Consider the following 17,830-nt stretch of genomic DNA (forward strand, 5'->3'; position numbering starts at 1 on the left):
TTAGTGTCACACTAAAAAGAGGGGCCATTGTGCTTTAGAAAGGATCCTAATGGTTCATGGCCTGGAACTGTAATGGATCAATTTCCTTAGATTAAGTGTCGGCGCATATTCAGGCCACATCAACTCGCCATTTCACAACCACTCCATTTCATAAACACTCAGTTATAGAAAATCTTTCTAATTGCATTTCCACAGGCACACAAAGGCCTATAAATAGATAAGTATACCTTTAAATATTAATATTTATTATTTTATGAACATGCTTGCTTAAATTAGATCACAACCGCTTTATTATGTAAAAGATGTCCAGAAAGATGAGTTTTGTGGTTTTTTTTTTTTAATCACATGGAAATACACATGCCTCCATCCCTGAAAATAGAGATTTACAATCAACTAGGAGACAGAAAAAAAATCTTGCGTAGAGAACACAGGTCTCAACTTTTTGTACAATGTTTTTAGGCACTTGGAATTACAACAGCAAACATTCCTTTCTGAATGACGAAAATAAAATATCTTTGGTCCTTTAAACAACCAAAAAGCAAAAAAGAGGTTGATTGAAACCACAGTCTGGCAAAAAAGAGAATACATATTTAGGTTCACAAAGACTTTCCTCCAGAACTCAGCCTTCTCTTCCCATTTTCACATCCACTGAGCCATTGACTGAAGCTATGATGCATTTACAAAACAAAAAGAAAACGTTCAATCCCAATACAATAGTTCTGCTACATATGAAAAGAGATTGAAAAACCCTCAAACGCTTTGCAAAACAAGTTACGATTGCAAGGATCGGCTCAAATCAGACATACAGCAGTGAATAGTCATTCAATATATGTCACATTTAGAAATTTTGCCATCGTTTCAGAAACTCCTGTACCAAAAAGTTTTTAAAAACAGTGACTTCATGCATGGTATTGATGGGCGCCATGAAGGGGGAGGATTAAGAGGATTCTAAGGGCCGTGGTCACACAGGGGGCCCAGCACAAAAAAAGATAATTAAGGGGTGGGACCTTGGGGCCCAAGTACAAATTAGCCGGGGGGCCCACAAGCCCTTGTGGCGCCCGATGGTATTCACTTGCTTGCATATCGACTTCACCACATGGGAAGTTGATGTGTATCTCTCTCTAACAGAGGATCTCTGGGTCAGTTACAGGGCAGCCACGTTGGGTATGAATTACTGCAGGTGTGCACCAGCGGCTGCACACGAGCTATGTAGTAGTTACTGAAGTTGATGTCTCGCACATAAGGGGCCGGCTGGTAATAGCAAGTGACGTTGGTGACCGTAGGGATGGCGTTTTGTTCAGCCAGCACCCTGAGTGCTAGCATCGAGATAAGATTCAACGTTTGCCGCCTTTCGTGTCCCATTAAGCACACCGTACTTTCGTTGACCACGTGGTGCAACGTGACCAGACAGTCGTAACGTTTGTGTTCCATTCCGGCGAAGTGATTCTGCAGATAAGCCTCCAGCTTTCTCTGCTGTTCGACTATGTCTGGGAAGTCAATGAAGAACCGAGAGCACATGTACCGCTGGAGCAATTTCATCTCCGATTCGGAGGTGGGCTGAAACCCTCGCACCCGCAGGTGGCAATATTTTAAAAGTCCGCCGCCCCGGATCTCCTCCGGGTTACGCGTGGCGATGACCTTGTTGCACAAATGGCCGAGAGCTTCTTCGAAGTCCTGGTACATGCTTTCTCCCAACACCGTCGGGTGGAAGCATTCGGACATGGGTGTCTCTGAACAACGGTCAAACAGAAGCAGAGAGTCCAAAACGATCTGAAAAGAGTCAACGCTGAACTCGAACTGGCGCCTCAGGGAGTCCACGAACTTGAGCTCCACGTTCTTCCCGGTGTTGTTGGAGAGTGAGATGAGACTCCAGCGGTCCGTGTCGTTGCAGACCTTCACCAGCTTTTGCACGTAGGCCTCTTTCAAAGTAAGTGGTGAGATCCTCTCCTTGCTGACACCTTCTGGTAGGAAGTCCAGCAGGCTGTCGAGAACCACGTCTTTAACCACGCGGAAGGCTTGATCGTCAGACAGTGAAACACCAAATATCAGGTCCAAATCCTTGTACCCAAGGCCAGTGTCCTGGTGCAGAACGTGACTGGCAGCTGAGCCGTTCAACCTCACGTCCCGAACGGTGATGCCTCGCTCCTCCAAACGTGCTCGAACCACCTAGGGAAACAGGTCAAGTTTAGATATCAAGATGTGAAAGACGTTTTTTTTTATCGAAAATGAAGCTTTGATAGATGGTCACATGTTCCTCTGCATTTGACTTTGCTAATCCATTAATAACTTCTTAATGATGACTACTTGCATATTAACTCAAAAGAACTTTACTGCTCATACATTACACGTGATGGTTCACTCAAAAAAGGAAATTCTGTCATCGTTTACTCACCCTCTTGACATTTTCAAAGCTCTATGACTTTATTTCTTCTGCAGAACACAAAAGAAGATATTCTGAAGAATGTTGGTAACCAAACAGTGATGGTACCCATTCGCTTCTGTCGTATGGACACAAAACCAATGCAAGTCAATGGGTACCGTTGGTGTTCGGTTACAAACATTCTTCAAAATATCTTATTTTGTGTTCTGCAGTAGAAAGAAAGTCAAACAGGTAGGTTTGACAGAATTTGGCGTGAACTGTCACTTGGAAGTATGGGAAACATCTGCTGCACGCTGCCATTACACCACACCCAAGTTACTTTTTAAATGTACATGTTCTGGTTAGAGCCATACAAAAAGCTCACATAACAACACACGGAACTACATTCCAAACGTTTTGCATGCAAGCGCGTTAATGCAACCATTAGAAGATTAAAATGTGCTTAGATCAAACTCGCTGTATCCATCATGAACGCACGTAACCTTCATTTTCCATAGCTCCGTCGGATTAGTTTCAATCAGTGCACCTACTTTCCCTTCTGTCAATCAAATCATTAGCTTCCTATTTTTACATTATAGGTCAGACTGCAGCAACTGACCTAGTGCAAGCGGTGAAATAATACCCTGCGCGCATCCTTGAATCCCGTTGTGAAGGAAGATTTAGCACAGTATGGATATATTGCCAGTAAGGTAAGAAAGGTGAAAGCAATATTTTAAACGTTTAACGTCAGTTCACACCAAAGACAATATCTTTTACTATTGCAGACGGTTTTAAAGAGAACAGTGGGGTCCAAGGCGGATCTATACCAAAAACTATAAAGAGGAACAATGTTGTTAGGAACCCATTCAAATTTTCATTTTCAGGTGATGAACGATAAAACAACATCCATTATGATTTAAAAGGCTTGTGCATTTAAAGTTTGAGACTGCAATGAACAAGCTAAAATAAACAGTTATCATATGTAGGTGTAGTTATCGGTGTTTGTCAACAAGCCTTTAATTTTCATATTTAGGGCACATAAAATTTGCAGTGATATGGAAATCACAATATGCAATTATCAAACCCCAAAAGGGTATTACTGAATTAGTTAATAATCATTACACAGTATATTTCATATCTACAGTACATAACACGGAGAACAGATCATATTTTTAAGATTTTTTTAAAGGAATAGTTCACCCAAAATTTAAATTCTAGGGCTGCACCGGAATATACGCATTTAAAGCCGCACTCCAGCGCAAACATTTTTCTAAATTAACTTTATACAGAAACTAAACTAAATAAAATTTGACATTTGACAAAAAACAAAACAAAACTATTTTAATTGGAGGCGCGGAGCTTATTAATAGTTATATCATTCTGAACTAGTCACGTGACCATATTGCACCTAAATGCGACACTGCACTCCCTTGGGTCCACGTGAAGTCGATTGAATGAAGGGTTCCCCACAAAATAAAGTGCAAACAGACAGACAGACACAGAGATTCCTGCCTTTATTAGAGAGAAGCATATGTTCAGCCCCCTCCCTCCCAAACTTTGGTGATGATTATTACCGAAGCATTGAAGCTCCAAAACTTTTTTGGGACCAGCACTAAAAAAAAAATGCATCATATACTCACCCAGAAGTTTCAAAACATAATGCTGAACACAAAAATATTTGGAAGAATGTTTGTAACCAAACAGTTCTGCGGCACTATTGACTAACCATAGCAGGAAGAAAAACTACTATGGTGGTCAACAGTGCCCCAGAACTGATTGGTTACGCACATTCTTCAAAATATATGAAATTGATACAGATTTGCAACAACTTCAGGGCGAGTAAATAATGACAGAATTTGTATTCTTGAGTCAACTATCTCTTTAACACCGAGAAAATATTAATTTAATTCACCGGGGTGTCCAATCCCACTTCTGTTTTCTTAAATTGAGGCCGAAACGTAATTAAAAACACCTGAAACAGCCAATCAAGGTCTTAAAGACGACTTGAAAATCACAAGCAGGTGTGTTTGATTGAAGCTGGAGCTAAACGCTGCAGGACACCCGGCTTCCAGGAACAAAATTGGGCACCCTTGAAATATAATGCAATCTGTAAAGAATCGCTGACGTGCTCCAAGCTCCGAACACATTAGCATTGTATTACAATAGACTGAAAGTGATCTGGACCAAAAAAGATATCTAGGAGAAACCGGCATTTCATCGAAGTTGTGCTTTAAAACACGCAGGAACAGTCCAATGTTTTGAGTTATAGATTTTGTCTAAATCACATGACAATTCTTAACAACAGGGAAACCTGCATGTAGAAAAGTCCCAGCCATGCTGAGTCAGATTCTCGATTGCATTCAAATGCAAGGTTTTATGGTTTAATTGTACATCACGGCCAAAAGCTCAGCAACGATGACACCGTTTGATTGTCAAAACAGACACAAAGTCCAAGTGATTAGATGGTGCCTTGAAAATCATAATGTTAGAAAAACGTTTAATGGGCAGTCAAGGTTGACTAATAAAACAAAGTTTGTTTTTTTACAGGTTTGCCATTAAAAATAATAGGCAACCCGTTATTACTGAAACTTAATCCCTTCAAGCAGATGGCCTATAATGAAACAGAGATGGTCAAAACCTTGAGTATTCATGACTGTCCAAAATAACCGGACACTTTAGGGTCAAGAGCGCAGGGAAATAGGTTCCAGAACCATCTAGTTATTTTTAGTGTCTTCGTTGTATGCCACCGTGTAAAGCATTTACAGTATTTCAGAGCGCTGGAATGAAACTCTGCAACAGTTAAAAACAACTTCTCTTTCCCTGCCATGATCTCACGCAGTGCTGCCAGATGACACATGAAGTGCTGAATCTCCTTCATGAGCATTTTTCATAAAACATTTCAAACAGACCCTCTCTTGTTGGGCGAAATGGGAAGCTGTAAAGGAAGTCATCTGGAGAAAAGATCAATATCTGCTTGCATGTAGATGCAAACTCGGTGCTTGTGTATGAGAACAACTATTCTTTTCATGAAGAGAGCGCAGACTGTGGTCATCACTGGGCTGTGGGGAATCGCGCAGTGTTGCGTTGCATGGGATTAGGATCGGTCGTGACTCAACCCGGTGCGGCAATCGTGAGAACGTCGTTAACGTGGCGTAAATGCGCTCGTACAGTTTTCTGGGACCTGCGCGAGAGCCAAAGCCTGATAATGTTTCGTTGATTCTGGTGAATGCGGATAAAAATCAAACAACCCAACCACATTTTTCCTTTTACATTTGGATGTCCTGAAACTTACGCAATAAATGTTTGGGGTTTCTGCGCCATACTTGTGCATTCACGTTACACAAATGTTACAAAATGTGATCATTTACGGAATAATACAATCATCGATGTTGGTTGATTTATAGTTGGCAACGAACGCAGAAACAAAGTTGCGTGAATAATTTGCATGACAATGCGCGTTCAAGTCACATTTGTATCTCTTTTCGGTCCGCGGGATTGAACCCATGACCTTTGCGTTGCCGACGTAATGCACTACGAGCCGAGCCAATACGACAATTGATAATGTAAAAGCACACAGGAAAGTGATTATTCGTGTTCAAATTATACAAACGTAAAAAACAAAAGAGCTTTTATTGATGTTAATATGCGAGACTAAAAAATGAGACGTTCGCTTCATAGTTACCTGAACGATCTGTCGCGGCTGTACCGAAAGAGTCGGGAAGTTTCCACGTCCGTGAACGGGAACCGTCTCGCCAAGAATAGAGTCCAAACGTTGTACCTGCTCCCAAGATAGCACGCAAAACCGCCGACACTGCTCTGACACATCACCGGAGGACATGGCGATGGAAAGAACAACCGAGTTGTACAGAGAAAAGCAAAAACTTGTGATTTACTCCGAGAGATAACACTGCCTTTTCAACACTCGCGTGGATATATTTTCAGATGGAGGTCCTGAGCAGAAGTGTTATTTTTGCCAAAGCTCTTGTTATCGACTATATTGGAAATGTTCTTTAAATCATCCAGCTGCGCTCACGGTTCGCTATTTCCAATCTGCGTGCGGGTTACGAAAGATACAGTGTGCTGGAAACGAACTGCACAAGTGCCTTTTATGTCTGTGAGATGTGCATACTTGCGTCTCATTGGTCGGCTCATGAATTATTAAGAACGTTCTTTGGAAGACGTGAACAACTCATTGGCTTAAGCCGCACAGCTGGACACGCCCATTCGTTAGGAATCGGTTCTCACAACAACCAAACGCGTTTAAGTTTCGTTTATTTATTTGATGAAACAAATGTTTCATTTAAACATAAAATGTTGATTAGAAGCTATTGAGAATTTACATTCTATTATAAAATGCATTTTATTTATTTTTTTCCTAAATGGCAGATGGAGTTATTAAAAACGAATTATGTATTCATGAACATCTTAAGCACACATATTGTTGCCTTTGTAAATATTACACCTGTAGACTAAGGTTGCAGTCTGTAAATATGTGTTTCGCTTTTTGCCTCGGTCAGGAGAACGTGTAAGGTGGTCCAATATTTCTCAAAAATATATATTTTTTTGTTTATTTTTGGAAATAAGATAAAAGTTCAAAAATTGAAGATTTTCCAACTAAGGAACTAAAAGATATAGTTCCTAGACGATGAAACGTGACATGAATGTAGGCTATGGGAATTCACATGTCACAGATCAGAAGGTCAGAAATTCATTAACGTTGTCGTTTTGGATATATTTACAGCTTTATTTATTTAGATCTGGCTTCTGGAGTAAGAGTTTAAGATAAGGATCATGGATCTATCTGGTACAACATTTGCAGTCAGAAAACCGAGGTGAAACAGGTATAGAAAACACAAAACGCTTGTTCTCCTATACTAAATCTCAAATGGGAGATAAAAACAGAAAAAGCGCGGATCCAAACATCAGAAACGAGCACTCAACATACAGGAAGTTGAAATCACACTTACAGTTCTGATTAAACACAGCTGGAACGGTCAACTGTTAAAAATGCAAATATTGTTACCGCGGGGAGATCACAACTGTGACTGTCCTAAATCTGAACCTCATATGCATTCGTAATAAAGATAATCTGCATATCAATTCCAGACTGTATATGTTTTCGTGTCGAGTTTGTGAAAGACATCCACACATCTGTTCTGATTGTATTTATTTGGCTACACAAAGGATGAAAAGAGAGGCGGCTAGAGGATGATGCTCTGCAACGTGGCATTTATGCACTTCATGGGATGACTCACAGCTTGCGAGCTGTTGAGCGGTCTTTGGGGCTACAACAGCGGGGGGTTAGTCATAACAGATTTGTGTGTGTGATCAGACGTCTGAACCGCATACGTTTTTAACAGGGGAGGTCCTAACAGCGTGTGATGTCAACCAGATTTGGTTCCCCTGGCAACAGCATCCCCCGTCACCAGGCAGCGTGGAAGAGGAAGCCCTCATCAGTGTTCTGAGCAGGTGGTGATATGAGACGCATGCGTCATCGGCCTAAAAATAGCTTGCCTTGAGGTAGGAGGGCATTGTTGGTAATAACCCTTGACTGAAATGATTTAGAAAGGCAGCACAATGTTAAAATGGGAGGAAAACAAAAGCAACGGGGAGACTGTTGGTTGTATCGGTTTTACTACTGTTATTATTTGCTATTATTATCAGTTTCGGATTATTGCTTAGGCATTTATTATTCATGGAGAATAGAATTTGAAAATAGAAAAATTTGAGGTTAAGCAACATTCACATCGAACACGAAACAACAATTTATGCAGTTTGACTTGACTCCACGTCTTACAGCAACGTAGATGTTTCTTTTGGCGTCTCCTAACTGATATTCAGATTTTCATTATCGCAGGCCCTGCGGACGAGTGCAGAGGGGCAAAGGTAATGAAAACCGTAGAACCAATATACGCGTCACTATTTGTCAACAATGAGAAAGGTGGGGCAGTCTCACACCCTTGAGAGTGTATATTTAATCCATTTTTGTTTGTTTTTTCGTAATCCATCGCTTGCAGTTCTGCCTCCTTTGGACATGTGAGACTTGTAGGTGGAGGCTATTTGATAACACCCTGTAGAAATGCTACATAACATGGGTTCAACAAGCAGACAGAATGAGAGAACTGCTGGTTTAGAGTATATTAACAGGTCGGCCAAACAAATTCATGTCACATGAGGTATACAACCTCAATTTTGCTGTTATTAAGATTTTCATGGTCGTTAGTTCCTGACACTGACTTACTCAACTATTAAAAGCATAGACACAAGAGCAGTGTACAGTATGTATGGAATATAGCAGTGTACCACAAGTTGAGGACTGTTCATCAAAACTTGCTGCATGTAATAAATAGAAAATGACAAACAAGGATGCTTTTGTCTCGGCGTGACCTTTGCTATTTCAGGCGTAAGGTCCACGTAAGACAAAAAGAATGTACAGCTTATTTACTAGCATGACACAAACCCTGGAGAATGTCACAAGACTGATGTCCCTATGCAAAATAAGGCCGTAAATTAAAACGAGGAAGACTTGACACAATAATCATGAGCACATAGAATTTGGTGTCATACTTTGAGAATATATCAGAAAAAGCAGATTAGCAATAATTATGACGTTCAGTTACATAATACTGCCATTGGCAGAGCTATCCAGAGAGAGGTTTGGCTATACGTCATGTTCTTAGCAAAAAAATGAAACTGTACTTCCTCGTGTTTCTATTTTGTCAAAGTACACCGTCTGGATATGACAATAGAAAACTGCACAGGTGAAAAACTGTGAATAAGTTTGAGACTCACAAAAGTTATGTATATCTTTAAAGGTCCAATGTGTAATTTTTTTGAGGATCTATTGACATGAATGCAATATAATATACATAAATATATCTTCAGAGGTGTTTAAAGACCTTAGATAATGAAGAGTTATGTTTTTATGACCTTAGAATGAGCAATTTCTAACTAGGCTACATACACCACGGGTCCCCTCGCATGGAATTCGCCATGTTGTTTCTACGGTAGCCCTAAATGGACAAACTGCTCTACAAAACGCGTTTGCTTAATATATTATCTACTTCAGCAAGTAAGTGGAAACGTGCTAACATCTTAGTCCTGTGTCATCTGCCGTACTGCTACGAAAGGGAGATACCGCCAAATTCCACACAATTGATCTTTAAATAGTCTATGACCTATAGGAAATGTCATACAGTAAAATGTTTAAACATTGTAATATTTTTAATCCAATTAACAGCGTAAAAAGAATTTCAACTGAGAAAAATGCTGATGCAGACTTCTCCAAAAAGTATCCCAATCTTTCCTCATGCCAACACCAGTCTGTTTTTAAGTTTGGGAGTTACTAGGCCATTTGTATTGTATTGTTGGCTTTTCTCCTGTCAATGTTTGATGAGATCCACCAGTTCTTATCTGGAAGTCCCATGAGGCTGTTCAACTTCTGGGATTGTGTTATGTAAGTTTAGCAGTATCTGCAATTCAAAAAATGCATTCTCGCTGACACAACGACTTCTACGGTACTATGATGTTGTTCGAAAGAAAAAGTAAACAGACGCTTAAACGCAGCCGAAGTAACATGAGCTTGTCTCATGCAGTAACAATTGAACAACCAAAACACAACAGCAGTCCATTAGTACTGTTTAGCAACAATCACACAAGTGTCTTGAATACCTGGTCAATGTGCACAAAACCCTAATTCTCTGTGAAACCAAACGGACAAAAGAAACAGCCCAACCCTTTATAATCTTCATACAGTCCATCTAACACACACAACTCTTTAAGGGACCTCCCTTTGTGATTAAAAGCTTATACTTGTATGTTTGCTTTAGACTTGCGTCATGGACTGCCAGGTGTGCCACCTAAATATTTTACTTAATTAACAAAGATTTTATACATGTATTTATTTATGTAACTATTCTCAGGTAATGCTGCCTGCCTACATAATTATAAGGTAAAGCAGCTGAGGATTAATGAAATGGCTTAGAAATTTTGGCTTGGTGGCACTTACAGGTAGAGGGTGGATGCTCTAAGGTTTGGCATGTTGCTCTTTTAAGAACAAGGGTCAGATTTACTGCCAGGCCTGTTGTTGCGCAAGGGCATCTGAATTTGTATGTCGCAGGGAAAACTAACAGCTTGGGTGGATATTCACAAATGTGAATTATTGTGCATATAAAGGCACTCTCTAAAAGCATCTTCTTCTATTTCAAGGGCATATTTTTGAGGGTGTTACATAGAACCGCTTAGATATCGCCGCTGTCTTCCGAAACCTCAGATGTCCAAATTTGCTGGTTTTCAGCGAAGTGTAAAACAACGTATTTTTTAAATGATTAAATATTGTTTTGTCAAAACTTGACAAGCCCTTTTTAATACTTTGTATTGGTTACAAATGCAAAACCCAATGACAAAGATAAAGCGTGATTAAAAAAATCGCAAAATATGGAGAAACGAGGTGTTAGAAGGACAGCAGCGATATATCACTGGATTTTATTCCACATGAATGAAATGCATCCAAAGTCTGGTATTGTTATTTGTCACAGACATTTTTATTAGCTAAAATAAAATATTTTGAATTTCAATATACAGGATTCATTTACAACTGCAGTAAATTTCAAAAGCTTCTTGAATGGATCTCAATTGCATTCAAATGCATTTGGGAATTTGATCCCTTTGTAAAGTCGGGGGGGGGGGGTGTACCTAAGAATAAATTCAGGGTATCCCCGGAATGGAACATCCCAGATTGGGGAGCAAACCCCAGCCATAACCATATCAGGAGTCACGAAACCAGCCCTCGTCTGAAATTCTATATTTCTCCTGGGTCCCTGCAAAGGCGGAACAGAGAAGCAATGGTTGAATACTAAAGCCAGAATTTTCCCCTTCACCACAAGAGGAATCCTCTAGAACGCAAAAAAACTGTCAGCTGTTACTTCCATTGCAGCTGCAATGTAAACTATACTGTCCTGTTAAGAAAACAATATAATAAACCTGTCTGTTATTTAATCCGAATGCTCTTTCTGGCCTATGTGAATCCAAAACTTCATGTGGAAACATTTCATGCATTGCTGGCGTATCTAAATACGGAGGAGTGCTTCTCTGCCAAAGACTGAAAATGTGATCTACACTGTGAATATGAATAGATCAGCATGTGTCCCAAATCTAGAGCAACTCCTTCAAGACTGTTCTCGAAGATGAACAAAACAAAAAACTGTTGATGCTCAGACAAGCCAGTGTGAAGATGCAAATCCTATCAGCTACCTGAATTAGTATGTGGGGCGAAGTTGAGCCGAATATAAACCCAAACAACGCCTGCAGCAAAAAGCTTCAACTTGCTTTCCAGAATCATCTGCCACATTGGAATTCAGTCTTACAGATGTGAAAAAGTGTTCAGCGTTTACTGGGAGCAGCACAGTCAGTCTGGAAACAGTGGAATACATTCCGAAATTAAATAATAAATTGTTCGGGTTTAGACGTAAAGGTCCAGTGAGTGAAATGTAGTGGCATCTAGTGGTGATGTTGCGAATTGCAACCAACGGCTCGCTCCAACCCTCCCTTTCAAAGCACTACGGTGGCTGACAAAGAACTAAGATGTAGTCACGTTCTAGATTTTTTGCCGAAGATGACGACGAAATTCAGAAATGCGTTCTAAAGAGAAGTTTGTCCGTTGATGGCTACTGTAGAAACAACAAGGTGAATTCCATGCAAGGGGAGCCGCGGTGCGTATAGAGAGAAATAGCTCATACTAAAGTAATAAAACATAATGCTTCATTACGTATTTATACTCCTCTGAACACTTTGTTATGTATATTATATGCATTTCTGTCAATAGATCCTCCTAAAAAGATCCTTCTAAAATAAAAAAATACACATTACACCTTTAAGATCATTGAAGTATTTGGTGGCTAAGATTTTACGGAGTGTCTATTTACACTGTGTTCAAATAGCCTGCCTTGTTGACAGAGACTATTTGTGATAGCTCCGCCCACCAATTTGTGATTGGAATAGAACAAGTATAAGAAAACTCTATTTCTAACAGCATCTCCAGTGACAGAAGGTGTAAAGTCTGTATAACTTGGCACCGGAGACTCTCACTAAAAAGGCTCTTTTACTTTGTCTATTACAGAACAGATCATAAATGCTTTTTTTAATAAAATGTATGTAAACCTAAAATACATTTTTATGCATAAAGTTTAGCTTTAAGGTGAGGTTAGGGGTAATAGTGGAGGGCTTAAATTTCTCAATAAGTTGCTATCATTTTGATATTTTTTTTAAACATAATGATTTACAATCTGTTATTATTCCATAATGTTTAATGTACAACAATACCGAGGTGCACATAGTAACGTTATCTGCCACTGTTTATAAGTACCAATAGCATCTAACTATTTCTACTTAATCCTAAAACAACACAGCTATTTTTGGTTAGTGTGTGAATAGCATATCGCTAAGAAATCCTGCTATTTTAGTCCCCTTTGGACATAAAAAAGACTAAAGAAGCAGTCTGGTACATTTTCTAGCACAATTTAAGCAGACTTGTTGAAGTTGCGTATCAGTCTGGCTGTGCAAAATAATAGGGAATGAAAGATTCTTGAACCTGCATCTCTCTCTCATGAGCAAGGCTCCGATGAATATTTTAGGGATGCTATAGATGGTCACACGCATTCAACGTCCCTCCACAGATTATACACGAGAGAGCACATCCATCTTTATACAGCTGCCACTTTATCTGCTGAAAGCAAAATGATGCCACTGCCAACATTTTTCTTAGTCCATAATGACAGCTCATGACCTTCCAATGAAAACAGTGAGATACTATGATTTAAAGCATTGCGTCCCATCTTTAGAGACCACAAGTAAAGAGCAGTGACAACAGATCCAAGACAAACCTCAATGATCCACAACAGTTGTTTGGACATTTGAAGGTGGCTCAGATGTTATTCTTGTATTGCCACGCTGTAGTCCTCAACTTCAACTTCAATGTTTCTTGTCTATTTGAAAGCTTAGTGAGTAGACATGGGGGTATACACATTCGGGTAACCCTTTTCCTGCAGTGTTCAAACATTATGTACTGCAGTTTTATCCATGAAATCACAAGCCTTCGCTTCAGTTAGTCTTCTGAAGGTTGTTTAGATCATTTTTACTAACCTCTTTAACAAATCTCAAACAATATTAAATGAATTTAATAAGGAAGACATGAGTAGGCTGGAATTGACTCAGAATCTGTTTACTATGTTGTGATGTCAGTTTATGAGCCCTCCTGACACACTTTTTTTTTTCAGACATCTACGTTGCCATGTCAACCTTGGTCTTGAATGAATCAGACGTCACTGAATGCATTTATATACATAGCGTAAGAGCATGAGTGGAGTGGGTGGGTGGATGGATCAGCAATCATGCAATTCCTGCATTTTGAATGTTATTTTCATTAAAAATGTGAAATACAAATGCTCAGAAAGTGTATCACTAATATGTGACACAGGACAACAAAACCTGTTTTATGGGTCAATTTTACGAAATTGAGATTTTTACATAATATGAAAGCTGAATAAATAAGATTAATATTGATGTATGAGTTGTTATAATAGGACAATATCTGTCTGAGATAAAACTCAGGAATCTGAGAGTGCACAAAAATAAAAATATTGAGAAAATTGCCTTTGAAGTTGTTAATCAGAGGCTCTGTGGCAGGCCATCCACTCACAAAAATAAAGTTTATATATGTTTAAGGAAGGAAATTTACAACAGTGGCTTACTGTAGCTCTTGCCTAGAGATGCTCAGTCTTTAAGTATTTAAAAAACTTATCTAAAAACATATTTTTGGAGATAGCGTTTTTCTGATGGATTTAATTTTACATCGTTGATTTCATGTGTATTTAGTTTTCTGTTTGTTTGTAAAGTGTCTTGAGGCGCCACTTTAAAGGCGCTAGATAGAAATAAAGTTATTTTTGTTATTATATTTCACTAAACCCCTGTTGACCAAACATCATAAAAATCTGTCTTTGCACAAGTTTTCTATTTTAAAAGAGACAAAAATGCATGTGTTATGGAAGTGACAAAAAAACATGTTTTTGAGAGACAACATCGTAGGATTTTTGTGAATTAAAATGTACCAAACCCGAAGCAATAATACCCAACAAATGCAGAAGATTAAGATTCATGACGATCTATCAGCTAGCGTTCACTGGCAAGTTACATAACCCATTTTGTCACTGTCTCAATGATAAACGCATTTATTAGTCACGGTTTATATACTATCAACGGATTTATGTCATCAGCCATAATCTAAGAGAGAAGTAACCAGGCAAACAGAGACGTCACATTGCACCACGGTGGACTGCACACCACTCTCCAACATTAGCTCTTGTGGAGGTCGACCTTTCAACGGTGGATGGTTTTATGGGGATTTCTTCAGTGTTTATGACGGCGAGGAGATTGTTTTTGGAAGCAAACAGCGTTTGTTTAATGTGTCACTATGCTAGATTTATGAGTTCTAACATGCAACATTTTATGCTTTCCCATGAACGCATTAAATAAAAGTCAAATAAGCTACTGAACAGCATCCTCTCTTTACCTTCACACAGAACTTACACAAATGTCAACAGTTGTGTTGACACTTGCTATGGAGAGAAAAAAAGTGCAGATTAGTTTGTGATCCAGCTATGGTAAAAAAAATCTGCTGAAGAGGTAGCATTTCTGCAAAAGACATGTGACTACAGGGCTCTGATAAAGTCTGACCTCCTAACTAACCAAAGACTTTCCACTGCACGTTTTTAGCAGAGAGCACTTTCAAATGTTATACAAAGAATCTCAAAGCACTTTGTGCTTAAAGTGTTATCTGTTTTACGATATTGCCAAAACCCTTTATTGTACTCATTTCAATAAAATCCCAAAGTCCTTCAATCACAATGCACAATGCACAATGACGCCATGGTTGATGAATACCAGAAGCGACTGAAAAGATTCAGAGCAATTTGAGGTCCTAGAACAGAGTAATTTATGAACACTTCTTCATCCAAGAACATATTTCTTTCATAAAGAGAATAAAATAGGGCTTCTTTTTCCCTTCTCGCTCGGTGAAATGTTGATCATCAGTACATAGAGATATATTTATTCACAAACTTTTATTCTGGATGAGATTAAATGTTTGACCTACATTTATGATACAAGCTAAAATTCAGTTTAAATGGGCCGCGTTTATAGCCACTGGAAAACACCAAAACATATGTAACTGTATGTGAGCTTATTTAACATGTATAACAGTTCTCACACCAACACGCCCATGCTTTTGTGACACTTTTGCTTAAAAAATGAAGAGGAAATTATATTGCATTAAACTGCATCACAGTCCCGGAAAGTGTCCCATCTAAGTAGAGAATCTCCCTGCATTATATCAGCTATATGTTCAGTAGACACAGTTGGGTAACAACCTCAGTTCAATTATTTGACTTAAAAAAACCTTCACCCTTGGACAGTACATAGCGTGGGCATGTACAATGGATGGTGTGTGGGTGGTCCACTGGAACATAAAGGAGCGAACGGTTTATGCCTAAAATAAAAAACTAAACCTACAATAAAAAAATGTTTGGTAAAACAGGACATAAATGCCTGCGTGGCCCGAGGGACCATCCAGTTCCAATGGGCACCGCAACATGAAGAGAATGTATCTGAGAACTGTGAGTAAATGCAACTCGCTGTCTATTAGCCAGCTCTGTCTAATCCTTTACCTGCCGAGCTACTGATCCAATTACGAGTGAAGGGCGATTTGAGGAAGCTCTGAGCTGAAGCCATTTACAAATCTGTTACAAGCGTTGCCCTCTACACCGTGGCTTACCTTTGTCCCACATATGCGGCCCATTCATTAGCGAAGGCAGCTGATGGAGTCAAGGCTTTCCAACCTCCTGCAGGGCATCGCAAAATGTGAAGCAAATTAAATCTGAGGGAAGAAGAAAGTGGTGTGTTGCTTAAGGCTCATCCGTATATGGGTATTTTCTTTCAGTCTGACTTGGTTTGAGAACTTATAGAGCGAGCGTCTTGTTTTTTTTTAAGATTTGATAAGCAACACAGAAGCTGTGAGGAAATACCATAAACCTATACATTCCCTTTTTAATCTTCTCCATGTGTTTTAATGAGGTGCTCTTTTGACACGTGAACACACTGTAAGGCGAAACTTCGCCCTCCTGCGATGACACAATCGCCGGGGTTTATAGTATTTCCCACTCAGCACTCTTTATGGAAACCATTTTCAAATTCTTAAGCAGAGAGGCATTGCCTAAAAGCCACGAAATCTATATCATGCTAAATTTGAGATCATGGGAAGTTCGATAATCACGGCGCCATGCCCTCAAGCTAACAGTGTTTGTTCACCATTCATAAATCAAGTTTATGATTAGATCTTGTTGTTATATTACATGAAATATTAGTGAGGAAAGGCACATAACTCAAAGCTTTCCTAATGATCAATAGCTGCAGATAAGACACAGTTCAAATGTTAACTTTCAGGTACATGCACTCATCAAAGCTCATATAACATGTCAACATGGCTTTAGGTCCTCATATGAATTAAAAAATTCATTTTGAAAAAAGGGAAATCATGTTGGGTACAAGATTAAGGTAAATGATGACACAATTTCATTTTTGTGCATGTTAATCTTTCATCTACTGCAATCAACTTAAACTGCAACAACAGTGCGTGTGAGGTTTTACACCCTGCTATCTCCTGAACCTCATAATTTATGACAGACGTCACAATATTGGCTTGACTTCAACTCAGTGACTGGCGGACAGCCAGCGTATTTCATCTTTTGATTGGTTATAGTTAAAAAAAAAAAGACTTATTGACACACACTGCTTGGTTAAAGGAACAGTTCACCCAAAATTTTTAATTCTGTCATCCTTTACATTTCTTTCTTCTGATGAACGCAGAGAAAGATATTTGGAAGAATGCTTGTAACCAAACAGTTCTTGGCTACCATCGAATACCAAAATTGCTGTATAAATGTCTTTGTTCTGTTGAACACAAAATAAGAAATTTTGAAGAATGTGGGAAAGCAGTTCTGGTGCACTTTTGATAACCTTTGCAATTTTCTTACTACGGTAGTCAATGGTGGCCAAGAAATTAATGGAATTTGGATAAATGCAACTCTTCATCTTATTCCCTCGCCATGCCTAAATCATTGCAGGCTTGCTTGGCTGACAATGAATCAGACGGAAGAGGGCATAAACTCGCATCTTTGAAGAGCTACACGTTCAAGTCTCTGCATACAGGATAAGCCCTTTGTACTCAACCCAGTATCCATCTGAAGAGCATTATGGTTTTGCCCTATACATCAATGGTGTGACATGTACTATAAAATGCTGCCCTTTTCATCTGACCAGAACAAAGCCTTTGTAGAATTCAGAGGACTAAGGAACGTTGATTTATCATTCCATGAAATCCAGTGCAGGAGATCGAAAATTTAACAACTTTGATTTTGCATT

At 39.1% G+C, this 17,830-nt stretch overlaps 1 protein-coding gene across 1 annotated transcript; it reads right to left on the reverse strand.

Annotated features, from left to right (window-relative positions):
- Positions 1-224: 224 nt before the first annotated feature.
- On the reverse strand, positions 225-6,423 carry tent5ba (terminal nucleotidyltransferase 5ba). Its single transcript, XM_056763271.1, has 2 exons — positions 6,042-6,423; positions 225-2,166 (listed from the first exon to the last, which is right to left on the reverse strand). The coding sequence occupies exons 1-2, from the start codon at positions 6,195-6,197 to the stop codon at positions 1,141-1,143; spliced, it is 1,182 nt and encodes a 393-aa protein (XP_056619249.1). The 5' UTR covers positions 6,198-6,423; the 3' UTR covers positions 225-1,140.
- Between the last annotated feature and the right edge of the window lie 11,407 nt (positions 6,424-17,830).

This window comes from Triplophysa dalaica, chromosome 12 (genome assembly GCF_015846415.1).
Source record: "Triplophysa dalaica isolate WHDGS20190420 chromosome 12, ASM1584641v1, whole genome shotgun sequence".
NCBI classification, from domain to species: domain Eukaryota; kingdom Metazoa; phylum Chordata; class Actinopteri; order Cypriniformes; family Nemacheilidae; genus Triplophysa; species Triplophysa dalaica.

Excerpts from the sequence above, each read along its gene's own strand:
- tent5ba (XM_056763271.1), bottom strand. The coding sequence starts at position 6,197 with ATGTCCTCCGGTGATGTGTCAGAGCAGTGTCGGCGGTTTTGCGTGCTA. Across the intron at positions 2,167-6,041 it reads AGCCGCGACAGATCGTTCAG|GTGGTTCGAGCACGTTTGGA; the intron begins GTAACTATGAAG and ends CTGTTTCCCTAG.